We start from the raw sequence: 20,091 nt of genomic DNA on the forward strand, positions 1-20,091 counted from the left end.
AACTCTTCAATTAATGTTATATTGATCAGTAATGTGTCATTATTTAATATTATGATTAACCAAGGTCACAATCTTCTCTAATTCCTCCTTCATTTAATGTAATAAGGATCTTGAATAACGTCATCAGTGTCTTGGATAACGTCATCAGTGTCTTGGATAACATTGTCAGTGTCTTGGATAATAAACACCAACGCTCTCAATGTTTTTAAAAAACGTGAGAAGTAAAATAATGTAGTTAATCCCACTATATTTTTAACACGCACTATTATGTTCACACAATAAATACATTCTGATACATTGTACATTCTGATACATGATTCCTCTTGGATATATTTTATATCTCAAGTGATAAATATATATTATACTCTCTAACAATAACAATAATATACTGCACATATTTAAGTACATATTATAAGGCATCAAAGCACATGTTAAAGAGTGTCAAGGCACATATTAAGGCACATATTAAGGCACATATTACACAACAGGATCACCGAAAACTATAGTAAAATTACTGTGGTTAGGTTAAGTTAGGTGTTAATCATTAGGTGAAATAAACTGGGGTGTCAAATATAAGGTAATCCACTTATTATATGAGGGGTCATTGAGACACCCGTTTAAAGACTGTATAATAACGGTAATTATCTAATAATAGACAAAGTATAATTAGTGATGTTTACTATTAATTAAGCCATTAAATTGTCTGGATAACTCGAACTAAAATTTCATCTTAACTCACCACCTAAATATTTCCCATAAGAAACCTTCAATAAACTGTATTTGTTGTTTTCCACCATGAATGACAATGACTGGTCAAAGCTCAATACACAAAGCTGGTGCTGTATAGTTGAACATTTACTATCATACATTAGTGCTATACTGCATCTTCCTGAATGGTTAAAGCCACTGTTATTATGGTAGGTGTCTCTCAGGGGTACATGGTAGGTGTCTCACAGGGGGGTACATGGTCTGGTAGGTGTCTCACGGGGGGTACATGGTAGGTGTCTCTCAGGGGGGGGGGGTCTGGTAAGTGTCTCACAGGGGGTACATGGTCTGTGTGGGTGTCTCTCCCACAGGGGGTACATGGTAGGTGTCTCACAGGGTCTAGGGGGGTGGCACATGGTCTAGGGGGCATGGTCTTGTGGTGTCTGGGGTACATGGTGGTGTTCTCACAGGGGGCAAGGTCTGTAAGTGTCTCTCACAGGGGGGTACATGGTCTGGTAGGTGTCTCACAGGGGGCATGGTGGTGTTCTACAGGGGGGTACATGGCGGTCTGCAGGTGTCTGGGGGCATGTCTCCAGGGGAAAGGTCTAGGGGGGGTACATGGTCTGGTAGGTGTCTCAGGGGGTACATGGTAGGGTGTCTCACAGGGGGGGCATGGTCTGGTCTCACAGGGGGGGGTCTCTGGGGGTACATGGTCTGGTGTCTCACTAGCATGGTAGGTGTCTCAAGGCAGGTCTGTAGGTGTCTCACAGGGGGGTGCACATGGTAGGTGTCTCACAGGGGGCAAGTAGCATGGTAGGGTGTCTCACAGGGGGTACATGGTAGGTGTCTCACAGGGGGGGTACAGGGTCTGTGTGTCTCACAGGGGGTACATGGTCTGGTGGGTTCTCAAAGGGCATGGTCTGGTAGGTGTCTCACAGGGGGGGGTACATGTCTGGTAGGTGTCTCACAGGGGAAAGGCGGTAGGTGTCTCAAGTAGGGGGTACATGGTCTGGTAGGTGTCTCACAGGGGGTACATGGTAGGTGTCTCTGGGGTAGGGTAGTACACAGGGGGGTACATGGTCTGGTAGGTGTCTCACGCGGATATAGAGAAACCCAAACTTTTCAGGGCGAATAAGACAACACGGAACAGATCCACTACTGCCCATGACTTAACATCAAAACTACTGATAATAAGCTAATATGATACATAATGTCTTCAGTAGCCAGATTACAGTAATATCTAGAAATTTCCTTAGATAATCTAATGGTTAAGAAACTGATGTTATTACTGCCATACTGAATGACGAATGTCCAAAAATACTAAACATATTACACTCTTCACAACAACCTGACACAGCAATGTTAGTTTATTTATAAGTTCTTCTGATATTAATGATTTAACATAAGGATATTTCTATATATGCAAGAGTGAGTCGGGCCTTGGTGTGTGAGGGGCTGGCTGGCTGGCACTCCTCTTCGCATTACTATACTGTATCACTCAAGTCACTCTGAGGATCTGGAAAATAATGCAGAACTTTGATATAAAATCGCATGAGAGAGAGAGAGAGAGAGAGAGAGAGAGAGAGAGAGAGAGAGAGAGAGAGAATTAAGGTTGTTCGTTATCACTGTAAATACTGTATATTCCATCGACATCTTTCCATAAACAAAACAGTACAACTTAAAAGAAAATATTAAAATACTCTCCTTTATCATGAGTAACATTATATTCATATCATTACAGTTGAAACATTGATAAAAACCTAAATAATATGGTGTATGTTACCTAAAGTTTACGTTGTACCCTAACACTTACCTTGATTACCTGGTTAACCTATCACACAACTTATTAACCTGACCAACATGGTAATCACAGAAAGTTGTTGTGTTTTACCGCCTGTTTATCACCCATCCCTACTCCCACACTCCCAGACCACCGCTCCAGCCATCATTGTATATACCTGGTATTAAAGCGGCCACTTCCTTCACGGGTTCCTGGGTTTTTGTACATAGAGGACTTGAGGGCATCTTTCCTGCTCATATCAAGGGTGCCATCAAAGTAAGTTGTATTCAGATAGTCCAAGAACCTGTGGAGAGAGAGGTGAGGGTGTAAGGATATAAAATATTTTCATACTGTTCTGTGGCGTGGGTCAAAGGTTACAGAGCGTCAAGGGAGGGATGGAAGGAATGGTAACATTGGTGCAAGACTAACATATCAAGTGAACCGCAGGAAGGTATTATTTATGTTCCATTACACCTTTCATGGTTTCCTCTTATGAGTTCGAGGCTATACTGTATTGTACTGTACTGTAACTCACTTCAACAGCTGAGTCACTAAGTTAAGAAGGATCGTTCAGTCATATTTCAGCAACTAAATCTATAACACATATCTTATTTTTTTTATAATAAAATAATTCACATTTGAACTTTCTGAAGAGACTGGACTTGGTCCCCTTACACACTCTAGTTTTGTACACCAAAGCATTGTTTATAAAAGTAGCTGTGTCCTGCACCGGCAAACAGTTAATTTAAGAACTCTATATTTTTTTTACAAGTAACATCATTAGTAACACCCATAACACTTTAATGATAACAACAATATATTAGAATATAAAAAACAAAACAAAATTTGCTTCTGAAGTCTTGGATAAGAGAAAGTGCACCAGATGTCTTCAGGTGTACAGTACAATGGCTGTTGTCTGGGAACCTTACTTGTCAACTTTGTTTGGGAATTCTTGGACATTCTTGTTCTCTTGTGCTTCCTCTTCTTTGGCCTTTTTAGTAGTGTTGAGGACAGGAGACACCTGGGACGGGCCTCCCATGCCCAGGAAGGTCTGGAAGCGACCCCACACAAATGCCACCATCTCGTACTCATTGGGCTGCTTCAGGAGATCGTGCTTAACCTGAGGAATGAGATGAACACTGTTGCATTCTATACGTGTGTGTGTGTATGTGGTGGGGGGGGGGGGGTTCTCTAGGGTCAAGCTAGAGCTGATTGTGTGGGAGTAGCCATGAAGATTTTACCTACAATTTTGGTGTTATTCAAACACTAATATTTTCATTTGTAGGAAAAAAAAAGTTAATGAAATCAGTTGTAGTTTCATTTAGGGTGTTTCAGTAAACTGTAGTGATGACATTGTGACAGCTGTAGAGTGAGTCAAAATTTGTGAGTGTTCAGATGAAGAAGTGTCAGTTACCCCTCAAGTCCTAATTTAAATGAAGCTTTTTTTCAAGGACAACTCAGTATGAATGAAACTCCATCAATACAACGACGTAATGGTGAAATGTCCGTTTTGAGGTCTGTCTCATACTCAGTTATGATGTTCCGAAACACTTCCAGGTAATGTACATTTCAGTGTTATTGTATTCAGTCAGTGGCTTCTTTACATATGCCTTGTTTCTACCCAGCACGAGACATACATTAATATAGCTTTATGGATTTCTTGTTGTATTGAAGAATCTAGTACGCCATATAGGACGACTCCCTCCCCCGATCCAACCTCCATCTCTGTCTGTTGTTGATATGGTGAGCAGGCGTGTCAACTTATGATGATGCACTGAGGATCATATCAAAGCATTTCGTCTACTTATCAAAACGTCGTGACGGAAAATCTACCGATACATTTTAGGGGGACTGTATATGTCATAATACACATACAAATACAGCATTTTAGAAGTTCCCGCCTGCTGCGTGTGGACAACTACCCCCGCACACCACATTTAACAGCTAAAACCCCCAACAGTTGCGTCAAGAGACCTGTGTGAAGGACTTGATGATGACGGTCAGCAGCAGGTTGATGAGCACCCATGAGTTGAACAGCACGAAGATGAAGAACATGAAGGGGACCACGTATGACGCTTGCTTCATCTCCTCAAACTGGAACTTGCCTGAAGGTAAAGAATAATGATGACTATTATACACTTTCTTATACACATCTGTTATTGTTCAACTGTGCCTTGTTTATTTTATTTTAGTTTGAATGTATTTTTATTTCTATAAGGGATACCACACATCAGACTCTTTAGCTAGACTATATTTCCGGCGGCAGTTTAAAGCAGGGGTTCTCAAACTTTTTTCAACCAAGGACCCCTTAAATACCATGACTCATACACATATTGTCAATAATAATCAAAGAATAAATCATAGTCCAAAGTATTTGTTCATTTCAACCCAAATCCAAAATATCCTGCGAATTGGAGTCGCCAAATCTCTCCCAAACGTTAAACGCTCTATTTCTCAAAAGCTTTTCGCTGACCCCAGTTTGAGAATCACTGGTTTAAAGGAAGGTTGTGTTTCATCCATGGTCACTGGATTATGTCTGTATGGTGTTTCCTTTCACTCTAACCTAACCTAACCAAACCTAAACTTACCTAACCTACTACTCAACGTATATATTTAACACAGGTCCTTAACTTCCAAGGTAATGAATTCACAAAAGTAAATTGCATGATATAATGGCGATGTATCAAAGGATAAACAACACACAAAGATAATGTCCCTCACACACACACTCACCAAGCATCATACTGAAGGAGGTCTCGATGGCACTGAGGAAGTTATAAAAGCCCAACATGTATTGGTTGAGCAGCAGGAAGAACAAGGCGACGAAGGAGAAGAAACAGAGGAAGAACGCCATCAGGAAACCACTGAGGTCATCCCAGCACTGACGAAGAGTAGCCGAGAGGACACCTGGCAAGAAAACACACAGAAGACATTATTAAACGAAGGAACACAGCTGCTCCAGGTTGTGTGAGAGAGAACAACTGATTGACTGTGTTGATCTTGGCGTCTACAGTTGTGTACTCGTGAAACAAATGTCATGGTACAGTAAGGAAAAAAAATGGTTTATCTTTTCTTAACGTATAATTTTTGTGTGGGATGATCAAAGAAAATAGAAGCTTCAGGCTCATTTGGGTCAACAAGCACGAGGGTTAATGACATCGTTGACCTTCAGCCGTTTGCTACTGATGACAATAATGGCTAATGAATTGTTACTTAATAAAAAATAATAAAACTCACACAAACGGATCTTACCCATTCTCTTGTTGAACCTCAGAAGCTTGATGAATTTAAGTGTGCCTACGAAGACAATGAAGGCTATGATATAGCCATACATCTCATCCAGCGAGGCAGCATATTGAAGCTTCACGTAACCATTCCCAAAGGTCCTGTCAAACGTCGTGAGGACATCGTTTGTGGCCATATACCTGTAGGAGAGGAAGAACAAAATACATCGAATTAATCACTGGCGGCGTAAAGGAAAGGGTAAGAAACAAGCCAGGGAGGGTAAGCTGACAGGGAGGGTAAGCTGACAGGGAGGGTAAGCTGACAGGGAGGGTGAGCTGACAGGGAGGGTGAGCTGACAGGGAGGGTGAGCTGACAGGGAGGGTGAGAGGTTGCCAGGGAGAACATCAATGAAGGTAGGAAGTCAGATAAAAAATATTCTGAGAGTGACTTCCTTGACATCACACTTCGTCAGCAGCCACAACTTTTACCCTGCCATGCACACGTGATGCTACACCCTTCACCTGTCCCCAGCATATATCTGAATTATTTTTGGAGGGTGGTAAGGGTGTGGGAGAGTGAGGGAGGATGTGAGGAGGGTGTGGGAAGGGTGTGGGAGAGTGAGGGAGGATGTGGGGAGGGTGTGGGAAGGGTGTGGGAGAGTGAGGGAGGATGTGGGGAGGGTGTGGGAAGGGTGTGGGAGAGTGAGGGAGGACGTGAGAGGATGTGGGGGGTGGGGGTGTGGGAAGGGTGTGGGAGAGTGAGGGAGGATGTGGGGAGGGTGTGGGAAGGGTGTGGGAGAGTGAGGGAGGACGTGAGAGGATGTGGGAGGGTGTGGGGGGGTGTGGGAAGGGTGTGGGAGAGTGGGAAAGGTTGTGGAATAGTGTGAGAGGGTCGGGTAAGAGGATAATTAATAGTAAATACTTTAGGCACTCCTCCTACAATATAATCGTTCTGTACTGACTGATTCATCACGAGTGAGACTGTAACCTTTCACTCAATTCCAATGGGACTAATTCTGCATTTGTGTAGGCCGTCTCTCTCTCTCTCTCTCTCTCTCTCTCTCTCTCTCTCTCTTTCCCTTTGTTGTTGTTTTTCTCTCTTTTTTCCTCTTATTGTTTTATCTTTTTTCTCTTTCGTTCGATTTTTTTTTTACCTGATGCCATATACGATCATGGCAGAGTAGCTGGCCACGATGATAGAAATCTCAGCATAGGACCAATAATTATTGAAGTACTCGAGCCTTTGTTTGTAGAAGCGGAACGTCTCTAACACGGTGAAGTAGATGACGAAGAGGATGAACACAACCTCACAAGCGATGATAAAAATACCGAAGTTGTCGTGGTGTTGTAGTAGTCGTATACCCTCAAACCTGGCCAAGAGAGTTTAGTATTAAGGAATGATTTTAAGTCAAGTGTAAATGAATTATAACCAATACTTATATGAATTACCTGCTATCAATATTTAAGAGTACTAGTTTAGTGTAAGTAACTCATATGGGTTTCTTGAAAGATGTGTGACTGGTTTGTTTATATTAAGATAAGTTAGGTCAGATAAGGATAGGTTAAGTTAGGTTAGGTTATATTCAGGTATTTTTCACTGACAACTATGCTGGAGAAAACCTTGGTGTGATGGACGGGTAGTCAGGAGCAGAGGCTGTAGGAATGTGTAAATAAAGATTAAACAAAAGAGATCATGAGAATGTATATACTCGACTTACCTGAAGTTGGGTGTGATGCCTCCCCCTGGGGTGAACTCTGCTATGATCAGCGACATCCCAAACAAGTTAACCTGTTGTAACACATAACAGTTAACAGGAGATAAGAGGAACAACATGTTTAACAGTTTACACACATTAATCTCTGATGTACTCTACTGTACTCTATCACACTTAAGATCAAATAAATCTATTGATTCTCTACAAATAGAAAAAAAAACAGATTAGTGTAATGAAAATGTTATCAACACATGTCAGGCAAGAACAAGGAAGGGAAGGATTACTCTATTGTATTGCTTTATGACCTATTAACTACATGACAAACTTCAAGGCTAAATTAATAATAACCTTTGATCTTTGAACTAAATCATATCAAGTCCCAGTTTTAACAAACCTGAGTGTTGTAGGCCGAGAATTCAATTATGACAGCTCGAGTCTTCTCGTCAATCCAGTGGTTTCTTTGTAGTTGCCTAAATTTCCTCATAATATCTGGTGTTTTGCCTTTAAGGTGGATGACGTACCCACCACCACTGTACCAATCTCTTTGTCCCCAGATTGGAAGACTTTGCATTTGCGCTGCAGTTGAGTACCTGTGAAAATCATACATGGATGGGGTGATGCTAGGGAAAATATCAAGCATCTTTACTCCTCTCCTTCTCTTGTGAGGGATGGATCACTGGGCAAAGACACCTTAAAGAAGAGAGGAAATTATAGGGAGACCGACGCAAGATAAATATAAATGGTGACAGGAAAGTAGAAATATCCACACGTATATGTTAACATCTTTAACTTACTTACATTCATAGTGTTCAAAGTACCTGTACCTTAACAATGTGGTCCTGTATATCAAGAACTTATGAGTCAGCCATTGGTGTCAGTCATAAGGTGTTACATATCATATACCGGTTAGATGTAGGATGGAATATCTATCAATATTTGTCTGGATATGTTGTAAACTAGTTGGGTATTTTCACAGCTTTGATGGAGGTACAATGCAGTCTTTTATTTTCTTACTTCCTCGTGGTATTCCCATTACACTGCAGCGTGGACAGAGTTAAGTGAAAAAACCCAGACCAACTTGTCATCATACAATCACCCTTATTTCTAAAGCATCCTCATAAATCACTAATAATAATAATAATGATGAAGATGATGATACTATTATTACTACTACTGTAGCCTACTATTACTACTACTACTGTACTATTACTACTACTAATAATAATATCCACACACACACACGAACACTGGGTTACAGAACACACTCCTTAATACCAATCAAACTTCTTAACTCCACACAACTTATATCTTCCAGTGATACCAACTAATATTACCTGCACTCAGCATCAAAACATATCATTTAACATAACTTTAATTACACTCATATATTCATCTCTTGTACCCATCATGGTAATCCTTAGTACTTTCTAACTAATCTTGTATTCCTCATGACATTATTGAATACTTCCTAGTCCCTAATTACTCCTCAGTACTTTCCAGCCTACCTTGTCTTCATCATATTCCTGAGTACTTCCTAACTTACCTTGTCCACTATCACCTATCCAGCACTGTGATTATTACCTGAACTCTTCTATAGAACACATGGGAGAGTTGGCAGTGTATTTATTAGGTAGTTGCCAGCCAGCGCAGTAGTGCCGAGATTCTTCATTGAATATAGTTGTATAGCCGCTGCAGTTCCGCCCAAAGTAGCTCAGCGCACTTGGTACCCTGCAGGCGGTGAGTATTATACACAATGGAGAATTACCGATTTTAAGATATACAGTAATCATATTCATTGGGCTCGTTAACCTTACAACAAATGTTAATCATTTATCAAAGATAACCAAATTAAGGATTATATCAGGAGGCATAATGTTATAATACCGATATTGGAACCTGTGTGTCATTGGGTCTAAGAGAAGTGCCATGTCAGCTTGAATTTAAAGTCAGGGGTTCAAGGTTGATATGTCACAAAAAGAATCTTCTTTACAAGCATGAATATGATGTGATTTTAGCCAATACTTCCGTCTCGTTACCTGCAGCTGTATAGTTCATTAGGAAATACCGTACCTGCAAGTTTTATCCTTAATACGTATCTGTCTGATGGTGGCGTAACCCATGATGCGATTACATTGGTCGTTGAGGAAGCCCCGCAGGCCATATGGAGGCTTGTCATTGTACGTACGCTGGGCTCTCAGAGGATTGAGGAGTCCATGAAATAAGTAGTACCATAAACGATCAGTGTTGGTCACCTGAGAACCATGATAATGTTAATGACTTCATGATATATGGCAAAGTGTGTGTGTATTAACTTTATACAGTGAGGGAGACGATGCCGTTCACTTACCTTCGTAAAATCTAGACCATCCAGGTTACCCTCGTGTAAGAAAGAATGTCTCAAGTTCATCTGCAGGAGGTATGCATTAGGGTCTCTGAAACAACAAACAGAACACACACATTACTTTTTCTTTTAACACTTCATCATTTCCATCTTTGTTACTTTATGACCTTCACTCTCATATGAATTAAAGTTAAGTCTGTTATTGTTTCTTACGATGATAAACACATTGACAGAGTGATACTTACGAACACTATGAGATTATATAATAAATTTGCTTCGTCCCCCCCCCAAAAAAACCCCCCCACTGAATTGGAAAATAAACCAAAATATATAAAAAATAAGCGAAAATGATTTAATATTATTATTTTTTGAACCAAGGAACAAGTGTATGTAATTTGTTGCTACACACAGATAACTAACCTGTTGCCATATGTAATAATGAGGAAGACCCACAGGAAACAGGAGTAGGCAAAGATCTCCTTCAGGATGACCCACATTTCTATCTCCTTCTTCCTGGCTTTCCTCAACTTCTCCAAGATATCCTCGTCCACTTTGTTGTGGTGGAGAGTTTGTTTGTTTCTTTCTCCTACAGAACGGAACATTACACTGTGGTACAAGAGTGAAGGTAGTATGGAGAGAGAAAATTACAATACTGTACTTTGACATATCTTCCCCAAATACAGGTGTGTGTGTGTGTCCATAAGAGATCTGAAATATTCTAATACTTTCAATAATCTCACGTTGGTTTTATTCTCCTCGTCTCAGTTGTTGCTTGACGTTGTTTGAGGATATCAAGTTTTAAAATGGTTCAGCTAATTTATGGTCGTCCAGTATTAATATAAGTCTGAAGGTATATTTTTGGTTTAGTCTTGCAAGTCCAATCTCACTACATCTCAGGGGGCCGGGGGGGAGTCAAGACCAACATACTCTGACTGCATGTGTTCCTCCTCCACCTAAAGCTCTCTCTATCTGGTTAGGTTAGGTTAAACTACGTTGATTTTGATTAGGTTAAGTTGCACTAGATTAGATAAGCTTAGGTTTGGTTTGATTAGGATATGTCAATTTCAGGTCAGGGCAAGTTAGGTTAGACTAGCTTGAGGTCTATTAACCAAGGTCGACCATTTGGTAGGTCAACACCCCCACACACACACAACCCACCCCACCCCCCACACACACAACCCACCCCCACACAACCCACCCCACACAGAAACACACACACCCCACACACACACACACACCCACCCCACACACACCCCCACACACACACACACAACCCACCCCACACACACACAACCCACCCCCCACACACACACAGAAACACACACACACACATAAGCACCTTTGTGTAGCCAGGCTTCATCCTGCTCCAACAGCGGGTCTTCTTCGTCTTCGTCAGCGTCATCCTCGTCCAGGTTACCAGACTTAAAGATGGCGCTCATGAGAATTGCCATCAAGAAGATCTAAGGAGTCAACATGAATGAGTGTAAGACATGGAGTAAGACATATTAAGACAGATTTAAAACAGAATTTGACATATTAAGATAGAATAAGACAGTTTCTGACACAGAGTAAGACATTGAGACAGAATAAGACAGAAAAAACATACATTAAGACATAGTAAGGTAAAGAGAGCAAGACATTAACTGTAGAAACACGATTCCATCTTCCTTGTGGATTAAAATTAATGTAGAGACAACCAAGAGTAAAAAAATGAGAAAGGTAAGCTAATAAAGACACAAGAGATAATAATGGGAATATATTTTTTACCTTGAGGGGCTCGATGAAGAGGATGGAGGTGAAGAAGGAGATGACGAGGGAGGTGATCCACTTGGTAGCCTTAGAGTTGCCGAACATGACGCCGTACATGAGGAGGAAGAAGCAAGACACCGCGATACAGCCCACAACTAAGAGCCAAGCTACCAGGGCGAACAACCAAGGTAATGTGAACTTTTTCTTCTTCCTGTGTGTGGTTAAAGTGGTGGTGTTAGTTGTGGTGTTAGTTGTGGTGTTAATGGTGGTGATAATGTGTGGTACAAAAATGATCCGAAATACTGAAATGTTGGATGAAGTTTTGTAGGATATGAAGACCTTTTAAAATTGTCTAATGGTCCATCAGGTCAGTGTGGAGGTTATATGGATACAACACTAAATACTGAGCCTTCACTTGATAGACCTCAACCAAGTTCCATAGTGTGTGTTGGTCCACTAGCCATAAACACTATTGGCTACTACGACTAGGTCTTCACTGTTACAGGTTAGGTTAGGTTTGGATGTGATGGGATCTGTTAGGACTGAGGGTTAGGTTTGGTTAGATGAGGCTAGATTAGGTTAGGTTTGGTTAGGTTGAGGCACATTAGGACGGGATAATTTGAAAGGTCACCCAATTTTATACAGTACTTACTGTTTTTTCTCAATTATTTTCTTCGTCGTTATATCAGGGACATCTGCTGAGTCAGGACTATGTGGTGTTTTGTCGGGCGGCTGTTCGGAGTTAATAAGAGAACGAGTGCTGCTGGAACTGCCCGGCCTCTTTGACGTGCCTGTAAATAATGATTAAAAGTAAATTAGAAAAAATAAATAAAAAATTTAAGTGTATTTGAAACAATGAGTAAAATACAGTAGATACAGTTGAGGTAAATAAAGTACTTCACCAAACTACAGTAAATGACTCGGCTGGTGACTGACTCGACTAACTTTACTGTGGTCCATCGGTCACTTACGAGTCCTCTCAACAGCCTGTTCGATGCGTGACTTGCGCAGGACTCTTGGACGAGCATTACGGAACAGGAACACTATGAGGAAGGATGGTGGGAACACGATCAAGTTGCTCATTACTCCAACACCAATCTGTGTAGATAAATTATAGTTAATAATATAACCTCCGTTTCTGTATTAGTTAGTGAATATGATAACAGATAACAGCTCCCAAATGGCCAGCCAGATATTTCAACTAACATTTATCCAAATACTGATGAAATTCGTTAACTAATGTGTAATTTAGTTTCCAGACATGTTGAAGTAGATAGATAGAAAGATACAGATACAGATATTTAGTCAGTAAAAAAAAAATCATACAAGTTTACATTGATTGAACATGTAATCAAAACCAACGAATGTTTATTTCTAAATAAACATTTCATTGAAGTTATGATAAAAAGCAACAACAGAAAGGTTCAGGAGATTGGTCATCAACATGCTGTACTGTACTGTATTGTACTGTACCTGCTCTGGACTCAGGCTGAAGGGACCAATCTTAAGACCTCCTGTTCCGGGCTGTTCAGGAACTCGGTCGTACCACATGGCGTTGACCAACATGGAGAGGAACAAGAGAGCAAAACAAGAGGCCACTCGCTGACACCTGGGGATGAAGGAAACAATTTTTACCCTCACTTTTCAAATACATATCATTTCCACTATGACTAAAACATGTTCATAATATATAAAAATAAATAAATGAGGGAGGAGGAAGGGAATAAGGAAACTGATTGAAATATAAGACACTGAGAAGGGGGCGTAGAGAGAGAGAGAGAGAGAGAGAGAGAAGGGACCCACGGCAGGACATACTGTACTGTACATTAAGAATTAGCCATCATATAACTGCTACCCACAACAAACCATCTCTCATTGGCATAATATTTAACTTGTACATAAGCTTGAACTATTCTCTTAATTTAGTGGATGTTTTATAAGGATGGAAATAATGAGGATCACTACCACACACATACCCTACAGGCCTACAGTAGCTACAGAATGGCATGAGAGGCTTACAGTAGCTACAGAATGGCATGAGAGGCTTACAGTAGCTACAGAATGGCATGAGAATGTTTGTGGTGCTTTTGGATTCGAGTTATCTTCTGTCTTCAGCGTTTTATGGAGTTTTAACCTCGCTTGATTCACCCGATACAAAAGTGGGGAGGGATAAAGATAACAGACTGTGACGATAAGAAAACGTGTAAGACCTTGAGAAACGTGAGCGGGGAGGCCGGAGGAAGACGGAGAACCAGAGGTGACCATCAGCAATGTTCTTGTTACTAGTGTTCTGGAAGAGGTGCTGGAACTCCCTCTTCTGTGCTTTCCCGGCTACTGGAAGAATTCGGTCAATCTGCGGAGGAGGTGAACATTGTTAGTTATACAGTAATGGATACCTTCATTAGATAAGGCTGGGTAATTTGGTTATGTAGAACAATGATCAGATACAGTAGTCTAAGCTACCTTGATGAACCAACTACACAGTAACACTACTACTTTTAAATGGCCTCCAGCCTCCCCCAATAAACACACCTTCGCCGCCATTTTATTACCTTAAAATTATATACCCTAATACATAAGTAGCTCTCCTAGCTGTGTTGAGTTAGTTGAGCCGCATATCAATGCGGCATTCAGTGACTGTTGCCTCATTGTCAATATCTGCGGCTGTTGTTTACTTTGGGGCCGACTACTACTACTACTACTACTACTACTACTACTTATGACCTGGTGCATCTAAAAGACCATCAAACCACAGCAGTAAAACACTGAACCGCTCCACACTGAAGAACTAGATGTGAACCATCAAAACTAAGTGTAGAATTGTAATCAGCTGCATTAGCTAGTAAGAAACATCCAATGTCATTCATGAACCAAATACATTAATAACAATAACAATAATAATAATAATAAAACTAATACTAATACTAATACTAATAACTCACCTGACCGTCATCACTCTCCACAGCCAGCCACTTGTTAGCAATAAACTCGTACTTGTCGCCTGTCTGGACATCCCTGAACACGACATAGCTGAGGTACCAGGAGGCGTTGGGTCCCTTACCGCTGTTGTCATGCCAGACCCTGAGGAACTGTAGTGCTCCCAGAGGTCTGTGAAGGTGGCTATTATTAGTAGAATAAAATACGAGGATATTCTTAGTTTTGACTTACAGACGAGTATTTGTGTTACTATAATAGTGTGGTACTATTGAGTGTTTGTGTTACTATTGAGTATTTATTTTACTATTGAGTATTTGTTACTATTATTTGTGTTACTATAGGGAATTTGTGTTACTATTTCTAACCTACGAAAAGCCTCAACAGGAACATGATGTGGAATTAACTAACTCATCGACTTCCTTGTCCTGTGTTAAAAAAAAGATAAATTAAAACACTCTTAGTTATTGTGATGCCTCGCAAATAAAAGAGAGAGAGAGATCCAACATAGCCCACCTTGGAACAGCCATAACAAAGACATCCACATCAGCCTTGCGAAGAATTTTTCTCTTATCGTCTCCAAGTGTCCGAACATCTGTCTCATCATCGTCACCGGACACTATAAACTGCACGATGGAGTCACTCTGTGCGCCTTTGAGGTTCCCCGTAAAGACTAGGATTTCGTATAAGTATTTGTCTTCTACCTTATTGTCTGGCAGCGGGGCAGCACCGAGCTTAGGGGAGTGGGGGGGGGAGGGAATATTAATTGAGGGGGAAAATAATGATTAAATTATATTAGGTTATGTTATAGGTCAGGATAGGTTAGATAGATTCATGGTCAGGAGGTTAGATAGATTCATGGATGATAGAGAGTGGTAGTAACTCTCGACAAGAGCTGCCATGCACAGGCCAACCGGCCTATTGCAGACTCTTTATTTTCTTATGTTCTTATGTTCATCAGGTCAAAATAAGCTAAGGAGTCTAATCTCCATATGACCCTCATTACTAAACTGTTACTCACTGTCTAAATTATACCCGGGGTCACTTCTCGCTTGTTATTCATGGAGAGACTTTCTTACTGACTAACTAACCTTCTCTACGTCTTTCTTGTCTTTTACACGCGCCCACACGAGGAGAATGAGGAAGATGGAGAGGGAGATGATGAGGGTGAGGTAGATGGTCAGGTTGTCGCTGAATCCCATATTGGCGAACACGTAGTTGAAGTCGATAGTGTTGGGCATGACGAACATCCCCGACCCGAAGCTCGTCAGATGGCTACTGTCCAAATAAGTCAAGGTTTGGGTGGCTTTTGTCACCTGTGGGCAGTAAATAGGTTAGGTTAGTGTTAAATAATGTCAGGTTAAGTTGGGTTAGGTTAGTGTTATGGTGGTTAATCTTCAGGTGAAATAACCTGGGGAGGTTATTCATAATCGTTGGGATGACCGTTTCTGACGAGAAAGATATTTAGATAAATTATATAAAGATACATGCAGTCATTATTTCAAACACGATCACGTAGAATGTTTATCAGAAATCATATATAATGAATAATTGGCTGTTAAACTCGGGTAACAAATTCACGCTTTTGTAGGATGCATTTAATATATACTTATTATTACCCACAATAAGGCATACAAAGACAAATTACATATCACTAATACTACATTATGCAAAAAATAATATTTTAAAATATCAGAATCACACTGGAATATTACAGGCCGTCAGCAGAGGCGGAAAATATGACTGCGATAAAAAAAAATTTCCCGTTTCTGCTGACGGCTCGAATGGCCAAGCTCCCCAGTTTGTCTCACTCTTCCACCAACTTTCAGGGGCCTGTCTCACTCTTCCACCAACTTTCAGGGGCCTCTAGACACTCACAGTCATACCTCTAGACACTCACAGTACTACCTCTAGACACTCACAGTCATACCTCTAGACACTCACAGTCATGCCTCTAGACACTCACAGTCATACCTCTAGACACTCACAGTCATACCTCTAGACTCACAGTCATACCTCTAGACACTCACAGTCATGCCTCTAGACACTCACATTTAGACCTCCAGACTCCCAGTTCAGTGTGGTGAGGTTCATAAATGCCACGCTATTGACAGTGATGCGCAGCAGGAAGTCAGTTGTCATGTTTTTCACCACGTTCATTTTGACTTTTTTCTTGACGGGGTTGGCCATGTGGCTTATCTTGAAATTATCCTCAAACTCTCCAACACCCACGAAATATCGACCAATGCCGGCAAGATCTTTAGCTAGGATGAACACACTATATATACCTGTTGGAAAAAGTCATGTTTTAGGACTGGGTAGGAATATATTACTGTATCCCGATGTTACGGAAAATATTGTGATGATTGGCAACGTCTTTTGTAAATAATGCGAATGAACTGAATATAAGACGCGTAAGAGTATTTGAATTACATACTTTGACTTACCATCATTCAGTGTGAGGTCTTTTACAAAATAGAATCTCATATTATGTTTCAGAGTTGGCAAACGGGGCTTGTCTATCATCAGAAAGAGGCGGTTGGTGACATTATCTGGCAAAATTTCCAAGCTGATGGCGGAGTCACTCTGAAAAAGTGCATAAAAATGTCAAATGTTACGAAAATCAGAGAAAATTTATTGAAAAACACTAAAGAGGCGTAGTGTGCGTTTGTACTGAGGGAGGTGTCCTCAAACATATGGTATAACATGATTGTGGAATGAACTAAGAAGGAATGAAGTTAGTAGAGATTGGATAAAGGTTAGGTTAGGTGAGGTTAGGTTAAAGTAGTTATGCTTACCGTGGTAACGTTGAAGGTAGAATACATCACCGGTATGGTCTTTTTAGCAGATGCTTTAATGGCGTTCACCTTCGTCATTGCTGGCAGAGTAAAGTCACTCATTAGTTGTGGATTAATATAAGTCAATCAATTAATCAATCACAGTACTGTACCGTCATCACATCTGAGGGTTGGCGACCACAGTCCTCCACTCTAATCGTTCTCGGGCTGTTTTTACCAATCCTCTAAGGCAGGGGTCACCAAACTTTTTTCACAGTGGGCCGGATAACTGAAAGAATGATGAGCGCGGGCCGCATAATCATTCTGTTCAATTCTTGCAAGCCAGAACGAAAGCTCTGGTAACGTCAGAGCGTAGGCGGAGCTACCACGAGCCGGGGAAGGACTTGGGATCCGGCCCGCGGGCCGTAGTTTGGTGACCCCTGCTCTAAGGTTTGTATCTCTCTCAGGACCCAGTGTGTTTAATTTCGTTCACCCGTCCCAGTCTCCGCCTTCCCCTGGCCCTCATACCCTCAACTTTATCCATTAATATTACTGTTATTATTCCGTCATCTCTAATTTTATAACCAAAGTATCTCATTTTCTTTTTCTATAAATCTAAAGTATTTTTCTTGAGGTTTTTGCCAGTCTTGATAATTCTTCATTTGTTTTCCTGTTGGTGTAGTTCATTTTTAATATTCAACTACAACACCACATTTCTGGTGTCTGCTGAAAGTGTCCACGCTTCTGACCTATACAACAGTCATTGCCATTTAGTAGCCTTTCAGCAGCCATTTTCTCAAATTGAAGTTAATGTTCCTTTTCATTGGGTCTTTTAGGTTATTAAATGCTAACTTTGCTTGAATTATTCTTGTTTTCATTTCTTCCCTACATCTACCATCACAGCTAATGTTACTTCCCAAATACACAACATTTTCCACTTGTTTAAGTTCCCTGTTGTCTACCATAATTTATATTTTAGGATTTATTTCCAATTTGGAAATAAATAATCATTACTTTAGTCTTTACAAAATTAACTTTCAACCCACATTCTTCACCATTTCCCATTAATCTGTTAACAAACTCTTGTAACGCCTCTTCACTATCTGTGATAAGAGCAGTATCATCTGCATTGCGCTTATTTGATATTACTTTACCATTAACTTTCATTCCTTCATTGTTACATGTAACTTCTCTGAGTTATAATTTTGAATGTACAGTATATTATACAAAGTTGGAGATAGAACACAGCCTTGTCTTACCCCTTGCTTAACTTTGAACCAATTAGTAAGATAATTTTTTACTAATACTGTAGCCTCCTGTTGCCACGTAACACATTTTTTTAGCATTCTAATATCTCCTTCATTAATGCCTATTTATTCCAAGACATTTATAAGGATATTGTGTTTTACTCTATCAAAAGCATTTTCAAGATCAACAAAGTAGGTATACAAATTTATGTGGACCTCTTAAGCCCTTTCCTTCAAACTTCTCAAACCAAGTATACAGTACCGGAAACTTCTCGAGTTCCCTTCTAAATCCATTTTGATCTTCATATAACTCACTGGATATTCTAAATCTTATTCTACTTATAATTACCGACATAATAAGACTTTGAAGACACGACTTATTAAACTAAAATGGGTGCACTTTAAGACTTCTGGCTTTTTAGGTAATACAAGGCAAAAGAAATAACAGTTTTATCCCATTTAAAAGATAAGTGGAAGTAAAATATATACGTACTTTGACAGAATGAAAAAAGAGAAAAGTTGACCCAATAGAAGTATCTATCAATCATAGTGACACTCCACTTCCAGTCGATAATGAAAGGTTCTGTGCATCAATCAGTACCAAGGAAACACTGCAAACATTTTTCATCAAGTGGTTAACTGAGAGGCAGACTCAAGATATGGATTGTATGTCCATAGTTATATACCTTGGAGATTCTAGTGAAGATGACTTATAAATGTCTCAAAATGGTCTCCCAAAGTGTAGCAATCCAAACAATAAGCAAGACAGTTATAGTGATTCATGGTGTAGATCTGTTAGAAATAATGGGGTTGATTTTAGCTTTGTATCCAGCTTTTGGGTGTTATTCTCGTGAAAACTTGACAAATGTTTTCATACTTTGGTAAATTCTAGCCCCTCTCTGATGGAAATTCACTTCATAATGTCCTGCTACATCTTCCCCTGATCAAGTCCTTTAATATGATGAGCATATTTACTATATTCTGGCCATACATGGAGTGACATCTTTTGATTTCAATATTAACAAAACAGAGGCCAGATATGTGACCAAGATTGTTTTGTGTCCAAAGGAACCTTAAACAAGATCTGAGGTCAAAATGCGGGTACATCTCAGTGCACACGGGACCCTACCAGGTTCCATGCCTAATATTGTCGGTTCGAAAATACCGAAAACTGAAATGAGTAATTATTAAACTGATGTCCAAATATTCTCCAAGAAACACCTATGTTAACTACTTAAGTGTCTGTTATTGTGCGTAGATAATTGTGAATACACAGCCAGAGGTGTACTGTACCTGGTAGTGTTGTGTTGCCGTCTTCCCCATACGTCTTGGAAATAGTCACTTTAATTGTCTGGGTAGGAGGGAGGTCCTGGATCACCAGCACCTCCAAGTCACGCGAGTACAGTTCGTAGTCAATAACCTTCGTCCCTTTTGAAAGTTTATCCACTGTTTTCGGGAAGCTCTGTGGCCATGTAAGATAATAATAATAATTAATAATAATAATAATATATAATATATAATATATAAATAGTAAAAAGAAAAAAGAAATAATAAGCAGTAGCAGCAGCAGAAGTAATACTACTACTAGTAATAATAATAATAATAATAATGATAATAAT

General features: G+C 40.1%; 1 protein-coding gene across 1 annotated transcript in view; it reads right to left on the bottom strand.

The window, feature by feature from the left end:
• Positions 1–1,778: 1,778 nt before the first annotated feature.
• Positions 1,779–20,091, bottom strand: part of LOC121853082 — a 47,490-nt gene continuing 29,177 nt past the window's right edge. Inside the window, exons 36-61 of the mRNA XM_042347011.1 lie at positions 19,766–19,934; positions 17,247–17,326; positions 16,896–17,034; positions 16,501–16,736; positions 15,540–15,764; positions 14,965–15,182; positions 14,457–14,622; positions 13,725–13,867; positions 12,988–13,123; positions 12,486–12,612; positions 12,167–12,305; positions 11,533–11,725; positions 11,105–11,225; positions 10,186–10,351; positions 9,772–9,856; positions 9,495–9,676; positions 9,006–9,152; positions 7,819–8,014; positions 7,428–7,498; positions 6,864–7,079; positions 5,738–5,910; positions 5,219–5,392; positions 4,460–4,590; positions 3,415–3,605; positions 2,664–2,789; positions 1,779–2,221 (exon numbers count right to left, since the gene is read on the bottom strand). Of these exons, the coding sequence (XP_042202945.1) occupies positions 2,209–2,221; positions 2,664–2,789; positions 3,415–3,605; positions 4,460–4,590; positions 5,219–5,392; positions 5,738–5,910; positions 6,864–7,079; positions 7,428–7,498; positions 7,819–8,014; positions 9,006–9,152; positions 9,495–9,676; positions 9,772–9,856; positions 10,186–10,351; positions 11,105–11,225; positions 11,533–11,725; positions 12,167–12,305; positions 12,486–12,612; positions 12,988–13,123; positions 13,725–13,867; positions 14,457–14,622; positions 14,965–15,182; positions 15,540–15,764; positions 16,501–16,736; positions 16,896–17,034; positions 17,247–17,326; positions 19,766–19,934 (3,963 nt within the window). The 3' untranslated portion in view covers positions 1,779–2,208. The remainder of the gene's footprint in view (positions 2,222–2,663; positions 2,790–3,414; positions 3,606–4,459; positions 4,591–5,218; positions 5,393–5,737; positions 5,911–6,863; positions 7,080–7,427; positions 7,499–7,818; positions 8,015–9,005; positions 9,153–9,494; positions 9,677–9,771; positions 9,857–10,185; positions 10,352–11,104; positions 11,226–11,532; positions 11,726–12,166; positions 12,306–12,485; positions 12,613–12,987; positions 13,124–13,724; positions 13,868–14,456; positions 14,623–14,964; positions 15,183–15,539; positions 15,765–16,500; positions 16,737–16,895; positions 17,035–17,246; positions 17,327–19,765; positions 19,935–20,091) is intronic.

Source organism: Homarus americanus, unplaced genomic scaffold (genome assembly GCF_018991925.1).
Source record: "Homarus americanus isolate GMGI-L3 unplaced genomic scaffold, GMGI_Hamer_2.0 scaffold15794, whole genome shotgun sequence".
NCBI classification, from domain to species: domain Eukaryota; kingdom Metazoa; phylum Arthropoda; class Malacostraca; order Decapoda; family Nephropidae; genus Homarus; species Homarus americanus.